The 21738-nt window shown below is 38.2% G+C and overlaps 1 protein-coding gene across 1 annotated transcript; it reads left to right on the top strand.

Annotated features, from left to right (window-relative positions):
* Window positions 1-4030: 4030 nt before the first annotated feature.
* On the top strand, window positions 4031-13113 carry LOC146515236 (T-cell surface antigen CD2-like). The gene has a single exon (XM_085169001.1). It carries the CDS (start codon window positions 4525-4527, stop codon window positions 5524-5526), a length of 1002 nt encoding a protein of 333 aa, XP_085025127.1. The 5' UTR covers window positions 4031-4524; the 3' UTR covers window positions 5527-13113.
* The last annotated feature ends 8625 nt before the right edge of the window (window positions 13114-21738 follow it).

Here is a 21738-nt window from a genome sequence, read left to right as displayed (position 1 = left end):
TGCCTCGCTACATGACGTACTCTAAGCACATACATGGCAGACCACAAACCAGCGCCCATTTCTATATATTTTTAATTGATCTAAGTATATGAGAATGCATTGATTTATGCAAACCAGTAGACATTGTTTTTTTTGTTTTGATCTTACAACTGACACAGAACTGTTGTTGGTGGATTAGTTATGTAAAACTGAATGTATGACTTCTCTTTTGCACTCCTTGGTTCTGAGTTCTTCCAAATGTCAACACTAACAATTAATATCCACGAGGTTACGCTACAAATTTTTATTCGTTAAGTTTCATTTTATGCTCAAATCTCTTAATAAATTAATTTATTTTCCAATGATCTGGTATTATCCAGTTCAAAGCACCAACACTTGGCTCAGAGCGATATCACTGTCCCTGGGACTACATTGACTTTGACGAGCAGGAGGGGCCATCCCCAGAGGCCGTCCACGGCCACAGCCATGTCTGGATAAAGTGTGAGTCAAAGATCTCACAGCCAGGCTGTTACACCTCCATCTGGACCCCTGAATTAAACATCATCTAGGCAGACGGGCTCCCTGCCCCAGAGCATGAAGGACCAGAAACTGGGGCCAATTAACCCATGCCTGGTCTATTCAGCTCTTACTGTGTAGCCAATTAGGAGGGCATGTCAAAAGATGATAAAACGTTTGGGTTCTGACTTGACATCAGAAACACTGGACACCATTTGCATAAAATCACACAGACTGGAGGAGAACATTTTGTCCCTGGCTGTGATTACAGTCCGCATAATCCAACTAAATAAAAATGCCAAGGATAATCATGATTAATAAGTGGGTATTTTAGGGCCCCAATAATATTTCCCTTGGATCATTTATAGAATAACAAAACCTTTTAAGTATAACTACTAAATACTGCACTTGCAAAATCTTTTTTTGACTTGCCACATTATGTCACTACGTCATCAAATACTACTTTGTCTCCTTTTCTATATACTATGAAGAAATACTTCTGCAGATGACACAAGGACATGAAACACAACGAAGAGAAGGGCAGAAGTGAAAAGAAATCAGGAAGTAATTTTTTTTTTTGCCTTTGAAACAGATGGAAATGATCACAGTTGTGGCCCAGTGTAACCTAGATTATTAGACTGTGACATGGAAAATCATTTGCAATGTAACAGGATGCAGGCAAAGTTTGATTTAGCTTTCACTTCACTGAGTGGTGCCGTTAAACATTTCAAATAATATGTCCAGGATTTATCATTACACAGAGCAGTGTCTAAGTATAAGAACTAATATGTTTTTCATTGTTTGGCTCTACTCCAGCACGCTGAAATAGAAATGAAACACATGCTATGTGGTCAAGGTGCTGACATTCAGCTTTGAGTGTGTTTGGGAGTGTTCATAATGATATGGACCATATGACCAGTGTAGTAGGGGCAGGCAAATTCCCCCTAAAAAACTTAAATTTCCACCCCAGACACTGGAAAGGGACAGCTTGTGTGGGGGTCCTGATGACCTTTTCTTAGAAAAGCAATTGCTGTCCTCCTCTTTGAATCCATCCATCCATCCATCCATCCATCCATCTTCTTAAATGATTAACAAATTTCAAAGCCTAAAAACACAAGTGTATACATAATACTAATATTACAATAAGATACAGTTCTAATATACCACTAAATCTCCTCCCTCTCAAATACTTCACTAAGGTTTGGTGACTCCTTTACTTTAAACAAGGAAAGGATATGTTCATTGTTCATTTCTTTTACAACTCAATAGAAAAAAATGTTCTTAAAGATTTTGTTAGCACCATTACCTCTGGGTTGAATGCTGTGCTTCAGAGCAAATGTTACAGAGCAACCTCATCTTTTAATGCATGTTTATAGAGACACACATAAGATAGAATCAAATTAATTTGGTGACGTTTCAGCCAGTTCTCAGTTGATTTGGTATTTATTGCTGAGCAGGATGCAGGATGCAGAAACTATAATTCCTTTTTCTTCCCTTTCCCAGAAGGTAAGCCCCATTTTAAAACATCCTGTTTTAAAAGAAAATCCTGAAGTCACCCTTGCAGTGGGGCTTACCTTCTGGGAAAGGGAAGAAAAAGGAATTATAGTTTTTGTATGGGAAAGCCTAAAAAACCTTTATGGTCAGAAACACAAGAAGTCTCAGCTGAAATATTTTGACAACTGGATTTTTATTGTGATCAACATTTTATTGATTCAAAACGGGGTTGGGGGGGGGGGGGTTGGGGGTACAGACATATACAGCACAACTGTAAACTGCAGTAGCAAAGCAAACATTAGTCACAAGGCATAGGGACAGCAAAGAAAAAACACAAAAACACAAAGTTAAAACCAATTATTGCCTCTTCCAGGAGATAACACTGGACGAGAAGATTTTCCACGCTTCAACAGTCGTGGGTCGAGCTTTATTTAATTTTGCTGTGGTATGTTCAAAACCAATAACACGGATAAGACATCATCTCCAGAATGATTCCATACAAATGTCAAGACTGAACCATTGCTTCGTAATAGTCTTCTTTGCGGATGAACAACTGGATTTTGATGATCCTACTGACACAATTGCTGCCACGCCTGTCAATGCAGCGAAGCTGGGCTATGAAACTCCTCGAGCCGACAGCTTTATTAAATACATCTCTGCGTAAGTGTTTGTTGCCAGGTACTGTATTAAAGACACTAATCAAAAAGGTGGAGGATTTGAAATAAGCACGTTCTTTGCTTCATGTCAGCTATGATATAAAACACAAGGACACCATATGTTTCTTTGACTGTTTTCACCCGTGTCTGTGAACCTGCTGCTCTCAATTCATCGCACAAACAAGCACGTGTAATCTTTACAACATTTGTAACTAGGAATTTATTGCACTCAGCCCTCTGCACACACTCAGTTGAATAGCTAATATTTTACATCAATCTGTTCCCTCGGGGTAGGAAAAAGTGTAATGACGGTGAAACTAGAAGAAACAGGTGTTCTTCTCGCCAAGCGTTTCTTTGAAGGTGCTGAGAGTTACAGAAAGATTGTGAATCACCGCTAATGGCATGAAATTATAGTTGTGGGGTGCAAAATGAACTCATGCCAGTGCAGCATAAGCCACGGCAGTAATTGCAGTACCTTGAAGGGTTATAGATGGCACGAATTGTGGAATGACAGAGGTGTGTTGTGCGTTATATGAACAATGAACAGTGTTTACCGGGAATGCTGTGGGGAGGATTTACAGAGCGCTCCCTCGAATGTGATGACTGAAGTGCATTTCAAAGGCAAATAGTTTATTTAATGGCGTAAAGAAAAAAAAAGCCAGCTCGTTTTCACATCTACCAAATTAAAAAACCTAAAGACCGTGAAAGTAGCTGAAGCTGTGTGCCACCTGGACACTTGTTGAACTAAAACTAATCAGGCAAATAAGGTCAGACTGTTACTGTTCAAAGGAAAATACTGTTGTGTGACTTTCTGCAGAAGAGGTCTACTCTCAAAGGAAAGCTTCTGGAAAAGATTTATAGTTTCAAGGGGCACCATTTATAATTACAAAATACACAAGCTGAGCAGTTTAACTGAAGCCACTGAAACAAAGGCATTTGTAACAAATATTAACATGAGGCAGTAGTCTCATTACTCATTTGCTTTATCAGAAAAGGCGGCCATGACTAAACCAATTTAGACTCCACAAATAAAAGTCATTTGTATTCTTCGACAGGCAAAAACCAATAACCAGAATATATAAAGCAAAGGCCAGCAGGGAAATATCTTACTGGTGATTTTTCATGTTCTTTTCAGTAATCTAATATAGCATGCATATTACATTTTTGAAATATTATACTATTGCTAGATGTGTTCTTTTTACAGAGCACAGATCAAGTCATTTATTATGATGGTGTTGCTCTTTGAATGTCTTCTAATCTCTTCCAGTATGGTGACGTTTCTGCATCTACAAATTAAAAAAAGCTTTCAAATAAGCACAGATGATAAGTTTAACATGTTGAGCATTGATTTTTGGCATCTTCATTGTGATTACTGGTACTACTACTTGGTACTTGTTTGTATCCATTTTTTGTCTTTTCGTCTTAAAGAGAGATCCTCGGTTGTTTTATCTTGGGGTTTTGGTGTGAAGCCGTTCCTCATTGGAGAGCTATGGTTAGAGAGAGTTATGTGATGCCAACTGTGAATCCCCTGTGGCTTTTATAAATAACATTTAAAAGGTATTACTTTTTGTAATGGTTTATTAAGTGATATTTTGACCAAAATTCTTTCACCACCACGTCACGCTGCGTATTCATGTCACATGAAGGAAAACGGGTAAATGCCAGTTACCACATGACTCTGACAGCGCTTTTAGTCAGCTTTACAGAACTGAAAGTAGACTTTTACGAAGTGGTTTCCACACTACTGAAGATTCACTTCCCAAATTTGTTATTGAAGTCAGATAAATTCTGAGTTGCGAATGTATCACTCCCATTTTGGTAGAACGGGTCCTGGAGCGAGGCTTGTAAATCATCTTGACTTCTAAAACTTCTGGATCTCATGGCATATTTTACAGCCATGTTTGGTGCTGCAATTCTTTTGGGATTCATCAACCTTTTAATGGCAAAAGAAGATACATGTGATCTCTATGCCACTCCTGGGCAGAGTCTGACTCTGCCGTTTGCCTATGAACGACTGACAAACTCTCATATCCTGAAATGGGTTCACAACAATACAGTCATTTTCTACAGGCAAGGGAAAGTGTCAACCGGAAAACCAGAGGACATTACTTCAAATGGATCACTCGTGCTTAAGAAAATTCTGTTTTCAAGTCAAGGGATTTACCAAGTACATGTACTGCATCCCAATAGTACATCTGCTAAAACATGGACTAGGCGCCTCTGCGTGCTGGACAAAGTATCAAAACCTCAGCTCAGTTATACTTGTGACTTCAGCTCTATGGCTGTTAATCTTAATTGCCATGTTACTAAACCTGAGGGTTTGGTGTTTTCATGGACGCTTGATAAGGAGACATTAAAAAGTGAAACAAAACAAACACTGAGCATATCTTTTATTGATCTGAAAGCTGAGAGAAGTTTCACATGTGATGTGGCAAACAAAATCAGCAAGGTGAGTAGCGACAAGGTTCGGCCGACTTGTCCACCTTTACTTTCTTTCAAACGTCAAACTGTTATGGCAGTGCTAGCAGGAGGAGGAGGTCTGATTCTTTTTCTGCTCTTCGTTATCGTTGGATTGTGCTGTTTACTCAGACGCAACAAAAGCCAAACGGGTCCCAGGGATAAAGGCGAACTGAGGATGTTTTCTCTACAGAAGCAGGAGACTCACTCTGTAAGTCCAGAACACAAGAATAACCACCCAACAGAGGTTGTCACTCCACCGCTGATACCTCAGCCTTCACCAAGAACATATTACCAGAATGTTCCTCAGCTTGAAGTTCAGACTGAAAACAGCCCTCCACATGTGTATGAAGTTCCTGACAGACCACAGCCTTCACCTGTACCGAAACCAAGGACCAGGAACCTCCAACAAGTAAACACCTGACATCACAATGAGTTTTTGGAGTGGTGACCAAAAATAGTGTTTGTGGAAAATGTCCTTATTATCTTTGCTCACACTCGTTCTTACTATTTGGTTTTGCAGGTCTTTAAGCTAAAACTTAAAATAACAAAATATTTATTTCCTTTTCAATTCAATGTTATGTGATTAAATCAACGTGTCATTCATTACTGACAGTCTTAGCTGTTATATCACGAATGATCTAATTCCAGAGGTAATTCAGTCTGACGATGTAAGCAACTAGTCATAATTGATATCATAGAAATGATGCATAATGCTTGTAATATTCTGTAATTCTCCTGCTGTTAGGCACTCCCACGAAAAGGTACTTCAAGCTTACTAAATCATTTTAGAATTTTTTTTTTTTTTAGATTTATCAAACAGAAGTAAACTGTTGGGACTTACACAGTATTTATGTATGTATTTTTCTTTAGCAAAGCAGGAATAGCAACTGTTCTATTAATAGATCTAGGACAAAAGTGGTTTATATCAGCATTAGGATACATAGACAGTAACTACTAGCATAAATTCATCCACTGGTTTTATCTTTGAAATGAGGAGAACATTGCCAAGCTTTTCTTTATTTTTTCATGAATATTGTAAGCTGTGGCATGAGATTTATTATTATTAGGCTTTCAACAAGAGGAATGACCTCTTCTGTCAAAGAAATGACTAGTCACCATTTGACCTACTTCTGAAATCGTTTAAAAAAATAAAGAGGATACCCCACTTACACAATACTCTTACATGAAAGCAGATGGATTTTCTGTTACATGTAATCACAATGTGTTGTATATGTTGTTTGAAATAAATAAAGCTGTCAAAATGATCTTTGCATGGAATACTACACTAAACAGCATATCTGTGTCAAACACAGCCCTTTGTCCCAGCTTCTTACATGTCAGCATTCTTGCACTTATTAAAATTTGCTTGCTTGCAAGAAGTTATTAAAGGGAGAAAAAAAATCAATAGAGAAATGGATTAGCTAAGGCAAATATCTATTATCTCCAACGGGTAAATGGTAATCCACACATGAAAGTGTTTGCTGTCTCGCCTAATGCTGTGTGACAGCCACATAATGGAATCCCCCTGTGCGTCACTGCCTAAAACTTACAAACCAATGTCATCTTTTGTCAGGTCCCGCTCCACTCCTGCTTTCTATACATGGCAAAAAAATTTCAGTCCAGCTGAATTTGCTCGTAAAGCTGGTATCTGCTCCTAGAACAATGCCCCTTTTTTCTCCATTTCCCAAGAAACACTGAGTCTTGGCTGGCAACTCGCCACATCCAGTCACCAGCTTAAACCGTGCACAACATACATAGATGGAGATGAACATCTCATATGACTATTCCAGGTCTACCCTAGAAGTGGAAGAGAAATACGTCTACTGTAAATTATGCTTAATCAGTGGTTCTTGGAGTCTAGAGGATACACCGTTTTGATCTTGGTGTGTGTGTGTCCAGGAAAAGGGTCAATTACCCTTGGAAAGTATTGTGTCAAATCATTTCTCTTGTTATCGGGGGCTGCCAAGTCTAAGGAAATCAGAACATCAAAAGTCAGCCAGTGCAATGGCGTTTTTCATCAGATTTTTCTGAAAACACAAACATTAGCCTTCTGTTACCATTTTCTCTCACTTTGACCTCCGTCCATTGCTGACACGTAAAGTATACAACACATCGAGCGAGCTGAAATCACAGTCTTTCAAATCAAGCTCTAATTTATTGAAAAGGAAACATGGCCAATTACCTCAAAGTGACTCACTGCCTTTAAAAATCATTCATCATGTAAAGTAAGGAGAAACTGTAGTTCGTGGTCTTGCTGTATACATAAGAGAAAAGTGGTGTTAAATTCTTTATTCGAATGTCTCATTAAGAATCTGATTTACAGTATCTGTCAGCGCACCAGTCCTATTGATGTTATTCTTCTCCATCTGTGCACCTCACACTTTCGCTCCCCCACACAGCACATGCAGTCTGCTGGCTGTCTCTGCACAGTCTGTGGGTGAGTGCAACACAATCTTACAAATGTGCTCAGAGATCTGGCAGAACTGATTTTTTTTTTTTCTATGAAAGTAGAATACTTTCCAGACTTCAGCAAGCTCAAATACACTGCATGTCAAAGAACTACTCAGCGTGCACTGTTTCTAACCAGCTCTGACGTTTCTCGCTAAAAGATTATGTCTTTAAAGGAAATTAACCTTTTCATCTGAATATGATGTTGGCTGCATTAAGCCATATCCTTAATGCATAATCCTTCACTGGTTTGCACCAGGTGGTGTGTGGCTCCTTGCAACATTCTTGTAAAAACTAGTTAGAAAAATGTGTCTTAATCATTTTGGTTACCTTAAAACTAAAGAATGTTTTAACAAGAAAGAAAGTTTCAGGAGGCTGTCTAATCAAAGGCAATTCACAAATCACTGTAGCACGACAAAATTCCAAAAACAACTTGTCATTGGAGGCAAAATAGTTCACAGACACACATGAAGGTCTAGTTTTTTTTTTTCTTTTTTGTGAATTTGGGCTATAGGTTAGATAAAACAAAATAAAACACTGGCACTACCACTGCATAGCATCCCCTTGTCTTTTAACAACAGTCCTTAACACCTGAGTTTGGAGTTCAGGTGTTTAATTTCTTTGGAGAGGAATGCGGAGAGGAAATCCCTTACTTTACTCGTTACTTTAAAAAAGTAATCAGATTACGTGTTACTGCCCATCTCTGCTTGTCTGATATAGGATTCTCACTGTTTTGGGTCTTCTTTGTTGTAATTTTCACTTCATGAAGCCGTGCTGTTGTAATAGTTGCAGTATGGTGTTTAGCATTGTCTTGCTGAAATAAGCACCGTAAAATATCTGGATGAGAACATTTTGGTCTAAAATTTGCACAAACCTTTCAGCGTTGATTTGGCTTTCAGATATATAAGCTGCAAATTAGGGGTGGGCGATATAAACGATATACGATAGAAACGATATAAATTTGGCCAACGATAGAGATTTTGACTATCTATCGCTCTATCGCGATAGCGCATGTTGATGACGTCATCAAGCTGCGCCTGTTTTGGTCGAAAGCATCGCAGCGGCTACAACCATTATCATCTGCCGAATATGCCGACAGTCATAGCAAAGAGATTAAGCACTTTTCAAATATGGGGAAAGCCAAAAAATTGCGCTTCCTCCACTTCCGGAACATTGATTCATTAATGACTTTTATCGAGTGGAAAAAAGTTGCCGTTCATCCTACAGCTTCACTGTGCTAATGTTATGCTAACATAGCTGTGTCGCTAGCAATCACGTAGCACAACATTATATACCAGGTAGTCCAACTTCAGTAACCCTGGAAACGCCACTGCTGTTTAGTTTTCTCTCTTCATTTATGTCGGAAGTGGTAGCAGAGCCGTACGTTTTAATTAGTTTCAAAAATCTCTCAGAACATGGTATGTCATGTTTAGGTGGAAACTAGCGAGCTAACTTCTAACTCCGTTAAATTTAATAAATTCTGTTTTTATGGATGCCTGGATGTTAAACTTAATTGTTACACCTGGTAAAGCAGCCACGCTGATGATTTAATTAAAGATGAAAGAATTTAGACAGTTTTTAACTTGGTGTTTGTTTGACTTTGGGACCTGAAACTGGAGTTTTGGACCCAGATTACTCTGCGAAGCTCTTCACTACGGCAGCCGTAATGCTCTGACAATCCATCAAGCAGTGCGGCTTACCCAGGTTGTACTAAAACATTTTTTAACAGATTTCTGCACTCCCAAATCAGTTCGAGGTCAGTAAGCACAACCAGAATTCATACAGAAGGCACACTCTCGATATTTGAGGAAATTAAAGGATTTTAAGTGTGCCTTATAGTGTGGAAAATACCTTATACAGAAGAAAATAATATATCGTGATATATATCGTTACCGCACATGCTTGAAATTATATCGCAATATGAATTTTAGGCCATATCGCCCAGCCCTACTGCAAATTTCATAGTCACTAATGCACCACCATACTGTACAATCAGATGCAGGCAACATCAATGTCAGCGCTGACAACATGGCAAATGGTCCTTGTCCTTTTTAGTGATTTCTGGAAGATTTCCTGAGCCTGAGGATCATTATTGTCTGTCCCACAATTTTTGTAGACTGGTGAATCATGTTTACTTCTGAGAAACTCGGCCTCTCTAAGATGTTCTTTTTATTCCCGGTCATGTTACTGACCTGTTGCCACTTAATCTAATTAGTTGCAGAATGTTCCTCCAGCTGTTTCCTTTTAGTACCACTTATTTTCTGTTGCCCCATCTGAATTTTTTGAGACATGTTGCTGCATTCCAACTTTTTTGGGTACAGGGTTGTATTTGTAACATATTAGTCATTGTACAATATCTATAATCGTTATACCTTCACAGGTTAGTGTTTCTGTCACAAATAGGAGTCCCAGACCTCTCACGCCTTAACAAGAAACTAAGGTTAATACATAGGTAACTTTTGATTGTTATGCTTTATCAGACTTTCCCAACAGATGTCTACTGAGTCATTACTAGATAAGTCAAAAATATTAATTTGCTGTGGTTAGGAATGCTTGTATAAATTACTTGATACCGTAAGAGTCCAGGAAATGAGGAACAGAGGTCACACAGGAGGAAGGAGAGAAGAACAGAATCAATGTTACAACCACATCAGCAGTGAGCAGAAAACAAAATATTCCCTTAATTTTATTCTAATGCCTCAGCAGCTGTTCTGATCCAGAGAAGCTGGCGTGTGAAAAGAGAAAAAGCTGGGAAAACAACAGCCCTTTGTCAGACACAGACCTAGAAAGGACCTCTACAAGCATTAGTACTCAGGAAGGAATGTGGAAAAAAACATGTACATTGCATCCTGTCCGCAGGAAAAAGTAGTTCAGTAAAGCAAAGAAATTTCAGAATTTAAAAAATGATTAAGAATTCTATATTTAATATTTCCAAGTACAAATATTGTTTTCTTTTCATCTGCCTCATATCTGAATGCATATCAACATGTGAATCTTCACAGGTGAAAAGCTTAGGACATAATATTTTTATTTTGGAGGGGAGTGCGTGCAAAGCTAGCTAAATAAATAAGTAAATCACTGAATACTCTGAAGCTACATGTGCAAATGCCCTGAGACTACAGTATGTGTGAAAGGAACTAGTCTGTTAAATTACATTTGTTTTGATACCTACCTAAACCCTGGTTGTGCTTTTTACAATTATTCCTTATTATGAGTAACAATTTTAAATGCTTTACAGCACAAAACCCTGTTTTGGCTTCTCTGATCATGTTTATTTTAGTCTAAGAATCATGCACTGACTGGAAATTGTCTAAGATCATTAAGTGAGTTTTGTTTTGTACAAATTTAAAATGGGTTTAAATGAACTGTGATCCACGAACCAAACAGTAAATACAAATGGCAGTTGAAAAAGTACTTTAAATGCTGACTTCAGACCTTGTTTTAAAATGACAACCTTTATTTTTTTGACTTTTACTTTATGAGTTTTCTCTATTTGGCATCTTTATTGCTTACTTTACTTTCAGTTCGACTGCGATTGGATCATGTGAGAGATGTCATCCGTGGCTAAAAGATCCCTTTACAGGACGGTTAATCTCATCTCTTTGTTGTCCCTCACCAGGTGTATCTCAGAGCTCGTCTTCATCTAGGGCACTACTACAAATTCCAGGTGACGTTCCCATACAGGGCATGATTCTAAACAAACATTCCAGGATAATCAGTCCTAGACAAAAGAATAAGGGGGGAAAGCTGGAGTCTGCAAATGCTGTAAAGTAGACCTATCATTTCCACTACAACTAGAACTCTATAATAAAAATATTTCTATCAGCGAAAATTACCCTTCCATGGTCTTGCACCTGATGTAAATCAGATGGAAGAAAAATTCCGCTTTCTGCTCTAATAAGCATCTTGTGCACACAGATTCAGCGTTCATGCAAAGATCAAACATTTCTCTAACATTCTTGGAGATACAGTGTTGTGTATTTGCCAACATGAAATTACAAGAATAAGGACATCAACACATGTACTTATGATGTACATTTTGCACAGTAAGACGTTCTGCTTTGACATGCAGGGCATGAACATCTAAGATGAGTCTGCCAAATAGCTATACCTACTGAGGAACACCCAGAAGAGAGGATTTTGGGTAGTTTGTAGCCCTTGTCTTGGTTTATGAGCCTAGCTCCTCTCAGAGAAAAGGATCCCTTTAGCCTTATTGTCAGTGTTCTTTCATGCGGGAATAATAGCATGTCAGTGATGGTCCATGCAACAATAGTTCAAGATGAGAAAGGTGTAAGGGTCCAAAAGAGAACTAACAACACAAGGTTTTGCTTTGGCTGTGGCATGACTATCTAACAAAGCATCAGCACAACACCCCAATGGCCTCGCTGTGTGGCCTCGGTTTCTTCAAACACTTTCGAAAGGCGGCATTACTGGAAAATTGTCTTGAAAAGTATTTTATCACCACAACAGATAAGCGCTTTAAAAAATGGTACGTTTTGCAGCGTGTGTGTGGGTTATTAATTGCTGCTATGGAAACCATCTGGTTGAGAGAAATGTACAGAAAAATAAACACAGGAGCAGGATCAAATATATATCTACAACACATCTGTCATTCAGTCATCTCTACATGTGATTGTCTTTAAGAAAAACAGCAATAATAAGCCCTTTTTTGTGTCCTTTTTATCTATCAGGGAGGTCACAGAGGACAAAGAAGCAGATAATATCTAGGTTTATGATCTACTATACTGTGATAAATGCTTTTTATGAGCAAAGAACTGCAAATTAGTATGTAAAATCTTACAATGAAGCATGACTGTCTAATTAGAAGACATCTAATTATGTGTCTAACAAGTCTTTTTGGCCTTCTTCTCAGTCAAGCCTTGTCCTTATGGCAGCTGACAGACAGTCTGATCAAAGTGGCCTCTGATGCTGCACTCTGTGCCAGCAAAATGTGTCACAAGCAGCTGGGTGGGGTATGCCGTTGAGCTACAATAGCCAACCATATGGAGTGTTAAAACTGAATAAATCCTGCTGCTACCAAGACATGTGAAACACTGTTTATTCTTTCTTATACTGCATGACACGTTATAGCTCACTCAACACTGCCCATGTGCATAATGCCAACATGAGGTCCAAAGGAACAAGGCTTTGAGGTTCTTTTACAATGAATACAATAAAGCTTTGGAATTGTAGGTAGGTAACAATCATTAATTTTAGAGTGGTAGCAGTAAGAGTCACCTGAAGCATCAGAGAGAAATGACTGGTGGGTAGTTTGCTTGGTTCAGAAGGGCCTAAATTTTATGTACTCCACCTTTACAAAACATATCAAAACCTATTCTTTTCATTAGCTGAAAATTTTTAAGGTAAAAAATATGGCAAATATCTCAATAAAAGCAGTTTCAACAAAAGCTGAATGAGAGCTGATCCATGTTTGCTGTGTCATTTTACATCCATGCATCAATACTGAGATATTCAAAGTCCTTTTTGTACCCCCTTTTCCTATGAAGACAATTGCTGTTCTCCTCTTTGCATCACTGTAGATATATCATCCATCCATCCATCTATCCACCAAAACTGCAAACAAAAAAAAAAAATTTCTCTCACAGCTACTAAATTTGAAATTTGCTTCTCCTCTTCCTTCTCTCGCATTCCCTTTTGCTCTCACTCTTTCCTCTCTGCCTCTCATATTATTTCCATCCACTGCTGGTTTCAACCCTCAAATCACCCCTGCTGCCTCCGCACTCAACCAAATCTGTAACGAGCAGTGTGAACAACTTTGCGTTGTTGTGTGCAAACAATTGCATCCGCGCTGTAATTTTGCTGAACTTCCGCTACCTGTGGTTGCAACTGCCAACACAGCCACGAGTGTTTCAGTGAGTAAATGAAAGTAATGACGAATGTGTTTCTTAATAAACATGTAAGCTTTTCCCAAACAGTACATGAAAAGTGCAAACTGTGTCTCAGTGAGCTATTTACTGTCTTACAAAGGACTCATTTAATGAACAGGTTCAGCATTTAGTTCAGAGTTTTAATGTTCTTGCAGTTTTGAAGAAAAAAAAAGCCATCTGTTACACATCTCACACCCAAAACAGGAGTTTAATTACTTGAAAAACACATCCCTACTTAAAATTATGGGTTTGGTGCCGTGGGTTTTGTTTTTTTAAGCCAACCGATTTGTTCACAAAAAAAAAAGAAAGAAAGAAAGAAACTTGGATCTGTTTAAGTGATGCTTTCCCCCGTTTTTCAGACAGTAAAATAGCTGCTGATTTGCAGCCTTTTGGATTGTAAGTACAAGCAGCTGAAGCCCAATATAAGACATGCAGAGTGACACTGAGTGCACTCCCTAAAAGGATTTTTTCCATGGCTAATATATATTGCCAAGCAATCATTTACAGTCATACAATTCACGCTCGTAATTTGGGATTTTAGAGTCCCAAAACAGGCAATTTGTCTGCATGTTTTGGACTGTGAAAGTAAAGCAGAAATTCCAGAGGAAACCCTAACAGACAAAATACTTATATTGCACCGTTCTTCAAAACCCAGTTTAATAGAGACAATTTTGGAGGCCAGCGTTCCCATTAAACAATAATTTTTCCTGCTTCCCAAAGCAAAGTGTCATGAGCACTGTGTATACTACTGCAGACATACTTTAAAATAATATCAATGGGCTACAACTGAAGGTACTTATTTTTTTTTATTGTAAAAAATAAAGATGTTCACATGGCAAAATGAGGCTGGAGAGCTTAAAAGCTTGTCATTGGCTATTATACTGGTGTACTGAAGTGGTTTTCTGTGTTTGAGCAGAGAGAGAGAGAGAGAGAGAGAGAGAGAGAGAGAGCATCGAGTAAGACTGGAATAAGTGCCCCTCTTACTAAGCTAATAGATTAGATGTTTGTGTGTGTGTGTGTGTGTGTGTGTGTGTGTGTGTGTGTGTGTGTGTGTGTGTGTGTGTGTGTGTGTGTGTGTGTCCGAGAAAGAAACTGTGGTCATATTTAAATGTGTGTGAAGCACATGCACATTATCAAACACAAAGACTTCCCCAGACACATACAATCTGTGGTCTGTAGTCCAGACAGAACGACATGTTCAGAACAAGACAGCATCACTTGGAGTGACTCTCAATTAGAGCAGGTACACAAAAGGGATGGAGATGTTTTGGGGGGAGGGACATGGCTGAGGTTTTGAGGGCCTTTTAAAGGATAAATAGCGCAGTGATAGTGGTGCTTTTTTTGTGGGTTAAACATGGTCACACCCTTTTCCAAAGACAGAATGAATAATAATTACAACAGAAGTGATTTCTTTATTTACATTTCTTTTATTCTTTTTTCCCCTCATTTCCTCCTGTCCACAGATTGTATCTTACTTAGTTTATGGGTTAGTTTATGTCTCTCAGGTACAAGAAAGTAGAACATATTACTTAGTTGAGCACAAAAAAAAGAAGTTCTGGTTCCAAATTCAGAATGAACTGATTTGAGTTTACTCTGTCAGATGCAAGGTTATGGATCAATCCACCACCAGCGACAGATCCGTTCCAAATGGTCTTACCTACCACTGTTAGAGCAGAGTGATACACTCTTTGCTTTCCCTTTATAGTAGCAATAGAGCTACAGTTCAGTGCATGTTTGCTGAAGGCAACAGTGCCATCATTAGCTCATACTATGCAAAGACACAGTATCGATTTTTCGAAGAATATCCTAATTTAAAAAACTAATCAAAGATGCTGCTGACGATATAACCAAGAAATGTTTTAGGTATGAAACTTATTGTGCACAAGTCTTGAGTCGCCCCTCGTTTTTTTAATATTCTTTCCTTCTAAGGAGCCTGACTTTCTTCTAAAAGGTTTGTAAAACTTATTTTTAAAGTTTGCACAGTATTTTTCCAGAGTTTTAGAAAAATATTAGTAACAGCGTGTTGTAAAAACACATCGTTTGTCGCATGTCTTTAGTTAAATTTATGATCAATGCCAAAGATAACACAATATGATGTGCAGAATTTTTTTTGTGCCAACAGTGTGATTCCCAATAAGCTATTACCCAAAAACGTGGCGTATTTTAGCATGGTGTGCAGTGTTTACATAAAAAAATCTGAGGAAACTGGATAAGTAGACGAGAAAATAAGAAATGGCAGGCTTAAAAATCTATATAAAGCAGATGAACAGTATCTGACAGTAGTGACCATCAAAAACATGGCACAGGACCTGAGAGATGTATCTGGCCTGTCAGTTGCAAAATTATACAACAACTGTAATGAAAATCAACTGAAGCAGGTCTTATGGAGAAATTAATCCAAATTTGAAATTTTTGGTTCAAATTGTCATCAGTATACAGTGAGTGTTTCAGCAAGACAGTAATCTAAAGACCAATGCCAGTGCAATGAAAAGCATGCCTGGGTAGAAAAGCACAGGACCTCAACATCATTGAAGCAGTGTGGGATCATCTTGACAGGGAACAAAATAAAAGACAGCCAGCGTCCGAAGAACTATTCCTGAAGACTACTAAAGAAATAAGGGAACTCCGGCTGTATTGAACAATGAAGGTGGCCTTACTAAATACTGACTTTCAAATGCCGTCTTTGACTTATATACTGTAATTCCATGCATGTTTGCATGTAAATCACCTTTCCCCCATTTTGCTTTCTGTCTTTCTGTTTGTTAACAAAAACAGGTGATTACTCTGTAACAAAAAGTTACTTTAACTGAGTAAAGTAGCTTACTCTGCTACTGATTTGTGAAGAAAGTGCTGGTCCTCTATAGAATACAGAGGAAAACAGCTGGAATTGGAAAAATGCCCCTCATCTATTCTGATCTACCTGGAAAGTAATTCCCCCATGACCTCCAAAATCTTTTTTCATTACCGTTGCAAACATTTCCATTGAAGACGCATAAATTTCACCCTTCTCCCCTTCATATAGCATTAAACCCATAAGATGCTGAAGTCACAATAATCTGAAAGAGTTTCAGCTGCTTGAACTGTGCGCTCTCTGTGTCATCACATGACACGGTATATGTGGGATGTGAAATGCAAAAACAAAGGAGACATTCTGTTAAGAGGTCTGATATTCCCTGGTGACATGAGCCACAACAGTGTGTAAAAAGTCTCCGGATTAATTGGAGTGTAAAGCTGTTAAAAATAATTGGCTTCCCCCCCCTCCCACCTCTTATCGTGAGTCTAGTTTCAATCACAAAAGACTGCCCACAGCTCACAGCTATAGTCGTGTCTGGCCTTTGCCTCAAGTCATTCTAAGTATGCTGACATGGGGCAACATTTTCCAGGCTTCTTAACTGCCCAAGTTTTACAATGGGAAAGTATTTTCTATAATAAAAACACTACCACTGGCCATAATGTGCGCATTTATTAAATGACTTTCAGCAGGTTTTTATAATTCCTTCACTGTGAGAACTTTGAGCTTCAAATGAGGGGTAAAAAACAAACAACAACAATATGAGCTACAAAATAAAAGCTGTCAAAGAAAGCCTTGCTGTATTGTATGCCACGAAGATCCCTAAGCCGAAGTGGAAATCCTTCAGGGAGTGTGTTCTGTTCACTGCTTGCCCTAATGTGTGAGTCACGCTGGGGTCTCACATTCATGGATCAAACAATGCAAGTCCATTTTTCACCACACCACATGTGCACATAGGCTATTGGCACATACTTGCAGGACCCCAGGGCCCCAACACTAACCAACCACCCCCTCCATACCCCCCTCCCCTCGCTTGGACTATGCCCGTTTCTGACAACATACCACCCAGCATACCAGTGAATAGGTGGTCAATGCTGGATGAAGGATGCAATCCCCCACACATTGCATGCAGCTGTTACAAAGTGGACACTTTAGACATGTAACACAATACCTAAAAATGACCTCATTCAGCTTCAACCTGTTAACGTTAAAGCTGGCACAATTTCTTTAAAAAGAGCTGACAGAGAGCCTGACAGTAGTGTCTATAATGCCCAGAAGGCAACGTGCCAACAGCTTCTACCCCTCAACAACCGATGGCCCAGTTGACAGTGTAGAGTACTAAAATTGTGCATGGGTTTGTTAGATTTTGACACAGACATGGTGCATCAAAAGATGAAACTGATACTGTTCAAGGCCAACTGTTCCACTACAGGATGTGTGTGAGGAGTGGAAAAGGGGGTTATGTGTGAGGTTTACGGGATTTGAGCTTGCTTAAACAACCTCGTACTCCTCCTGCAAAAGCTTTTACTGGAAACAACTGCAGGGCTTGAAGATTGGATGTTTGTGCTCCTGACTCTTTATCCAGTATATGTGCATACTTGCATTTGCCCAGATATTTAAAACCAAATAAATAAATGCTGGAGTACATGAACATTTGAAACCTCGCACAGCAAAGACAAAAAAGACTTTGCATAATCAAAAACAAGACTTCACAAATATGTCACTTATATTTTTTCTTTGTATTATTGTAGGGTCGTTACCTTACAGTGCAAGGCACCTTGAGACAACTCATGTTGTGATGTTGTGATGTAAGTAAACTGAAATTGAAGATATACGATACACTGAACTGTGCACTGTATGTCTAGAATACACTGTTCTTGCTTCTTTACTTACAGTTAATCTTTCACATGTTATCCATAATGAGGTAAGCCAGTGGTTTTTCTAATGCTTTAGCACCATCTACTGGCCAGCAGTAAAGGTGCAGTATAGGCTTTGCACCAAACCTGTCCATCTCAGGTGAAAGTCTTAATACCACAGTTTAAACCTACAATAAATATGAAAAGCCGCAAAAATATTTAACATCAAAGCACTTGATTAAAAGATTTCTCTACCAATTTTCAATCATTTAATATTTGTCATATATTTATATTCAAACCTCATTTATGTTCTTCATGAAGATCCCTCTTTTACTGATAAGGAAACCCGTGTTCACCTTATTGAAGAAGACCACCGAAATGTTGCAGTAGGACAAGCAAAGCTGTAAATAATAAAATCACTGATGTCGTTAGTAATACTTGTGTTTTCCTACAATGATGAGTCTTAACGGATGAAACCTGAACTCCAAGGCATTTTAACCAAACATTAAGCAAAACATTTTGTATACATAAAGAAACAATAGCAACAACAACAACAACAACAATAATAATAGGAAAGGGGTTTCGCATTGTTTTTATTGTTTTTGTCCAGCACTTTCTCGTAGGCTACATTAATAAACTGGCGACAAGCAAAAATGTTCCAGTTGTGCAATGTAGTTGGGCCTATTTTATGCTCAGTAACTTAAACCCACTTTGCATAAAAAAAAACCTGAGAGGAAAAAAAGCAATCGAATATCACAGTAATCGATTATTCATAGTCCTCGTAATTATGGACTGTGTAATGATGTAATGATTCATGTGTGTAGTTCTATGTTATGGACGGTAGGGGTCACTGTTCTCTCAGGTTGGGAAATGTTTGTTTCTCAGGCCAGAAATGATCCCTTCTTAGATTTCAGTGCAGAGTCTCATAGCTGAAACGTAATTTTAAGTGGCAAAAATGCAGTAGTTAAAAGACCTACTGCTAAATTTAAACTTTTTCTTTGCCTCAGTAGTAAACCTGTAAACTAACTTTTTTAATGTCTCACACACTCATCAACCACTTGGTTAAGTTGGTAAGTTACATCTTCCTAGTACTGGGTTGTAACTTCTTTGGCTTTCATGATAGCATCACAAAGTTGGTAACACATCCATAATGCACATTTTGAGTTCCACCGCATCCCAGAGGTGCTCTATTGGATTGAGATCAGGTGACTGTAGAGACCAATTCAGTTCAGTTCAGTTCAGTTCAGTTTTATTTATACAACAGTTGCTTCAACACACTTTGCATTGCAAAGTAGACCCTACAATAATACATAGAGAGAAAAACCCAACAATCATATGACCCCCTATGAGCAAGCACTTTGGCAACAGTGGGAAGGAAAAACTCTCTTTTAACAGAAAGAAACCTCCAGCAGAACCAGGCTCAGGGAGGGGCGGCCAACTGCCGAGACTGGTTGGTGAGAGAGAAGGAAGACAGGATAACAGACATGCTGTGAAAGAGAGCCAGAGATTAATAACAAGTATGATTCAGTGCAGAAAAGGTCTTTTAACACATATTGAGTGAGAAAGGTGACTGAAGAAGAAATACTCAATGCATCATGGGATCCCACAGCAGCCTACACTTATTGGAGCATAACTAAGGCCCTAACCATATACTTTAGCAAAAAGGAAAATTTTAAGCCTAATCTTAAAAGTAAAAATAGTCTCCTGAATCCAAACTGGAAGCTGGTTCAGTGTACAGTGAACTCATGTTCAAGAAACCAGTTTGAGATTATTTCTCCTTTGTAACATAATCCCATCAGAAGATGGGTGCAATGTTGTGGTCATAAAGCAGTGGATGTGATCAACAACAGCAGCACTCAAGTACACTGTGACATTTAAACAACCATGCTGCAGCAGAACCCAACACTCATGAGACCAGGCATTGATTTTCTATTAAACTGTTCAATTTTGGTGAACCTGTTTGAAAGTTTCCTGTTCTTAGCTGGCAGGAGTGTCACTCCTTATAATAATAACAAGTATTATAAGGACTATATAAGTTATATTATGATTTATTCAACAATGGGGTTATTGTACCAATAACTAATTCATCTTTAATGTTTACTTAATCAGTATGAGAGTAATGCAAAAGTACTCACTTTTATGAGCAAAATGTACTATGAGACATACAGTACACATAAAACAAACATTTGACATTACGTTTTTATTACAGATTTATTCTTATTTTTCATAGTTACTTCTGGCATATGCCCCTTAGAGCAGGTTGCAGCTGTAGATTGTACCAGAATGTCTGTGCCGTTACCTCAAAGCAGACTGTGCGCCGTGGTCAACATCAATCATTAGCACTTTTTATGAGGATTCTCTGCACAGGTTTGTGTTTTTCAACTCCATCATTAGCGATATCTGGTTTATGAAAACATTAAGGCAAGAGGAGTTGTTTCCCAACGTCCACAGCCTGGGAAGTCTGAAAGGACCTCATCACAGCTTGATTTCACTGGAAAACTGCTCTTGAAGGGAGTTGTTGTTGTGCTTCAGGACTATTCCAAATCCTTAGATTAGATTTTAGGAACCAAAGCAGGCTTTTGGCAAGAAATCAAAGCAGCTCTTGAGGCACTGCAGTATCTGTTTTCATTTAATGTACAAAGCTATCTTGGTGCAATGAGCCCTAGAAAAGTGGCTTATATATAAGCACTCCACTTTTTCCTGAAGTACCTGCACCTTTATTACCAAGGGAATTTGGTGACATAATTCCCTGAAAAGGAACTTTTCCACTTCTTTCTGGGGTTAACATGAAACTTACCTCATTCCTAGATTTTGACACAGCTTTGATGATTCGCTCTGTAGTTGACAGCTTTAGGTGTTTCTAGATCTCAAGAATAAATATATATATTAGTGAGGACTGGTTTTAAAAGGTATTTGCTCTGTTTATATGTCTCTTAAGTGGAACTGAACTCTTGAAAGTCATGTTGTGGAAAAGCAGTCTGCATCACTAAGTGAATCCACATGGAGCCACAATGTGGTGAGCAAAGCACCCAGCCAGAGCTGACCTGCTGCCCTTCTTTAGAATCCAGCTGACTCTGTGGCAGACAGAAACTGCTGTAGTGATAAGAAGGACCCATGCTTTAAGTGACTTCATACAGCCATGTAATATTTCATTTAATATATTTACGTTGCTGCATACAGAATGTATATGGAGTTTGACCTTAGATTTTGTGTTTAAATCTATGTGCACATGATTACATTAGAAAACAGGGCAATGACTTGATCTGTTTGAAGGATTATTTATATAAATTATGTTGCATATTGTTTTAGTTCACTAAAATAAACATAAAAAGTAGACTTTGCAAAAATGAAAACCAATTGAAATTATTTTGTCAACTTAGTTTGGTTAAAAATTGTTTTGCAACTTGCATGATTAGAAATTCATGGATAAAAAGTCCCAAAGAAATAGATAAACAAAATACAAAACTAGTATTTAGTATTTTAGTTTTAACTAGTAATAGTGTTACAGTAGATATATATATATATATATATATATATATATATATATATATATATACATATATATATATATATATATTTTTTTTTATGGTATCCAACTTTCTAAAAACAGCAGGGAAATAGCAAAGTATCAAAACTGAAAATTGCAAATA

This window comes from Neolamprologus multifasciatus, chromosome 7 (assembly GCF_963576455.1).
Source record: "Neolamprologus multifasciatus chromosome 7, fNeoMul1.2, whole genome shotgun sequence".
Lineage (NCBI taxonomy): Eukaryota > Metazoa > Chordata > Actinopteri > Cichliformes > Cichlidae > Neolamprologus > Neolamprologus multifasciatus.
The sequence above is the reverse complement of the archived record's forward strand: the minus strand, read 5'-3'. Positions and strand labels throughout refer to the sequence as shown.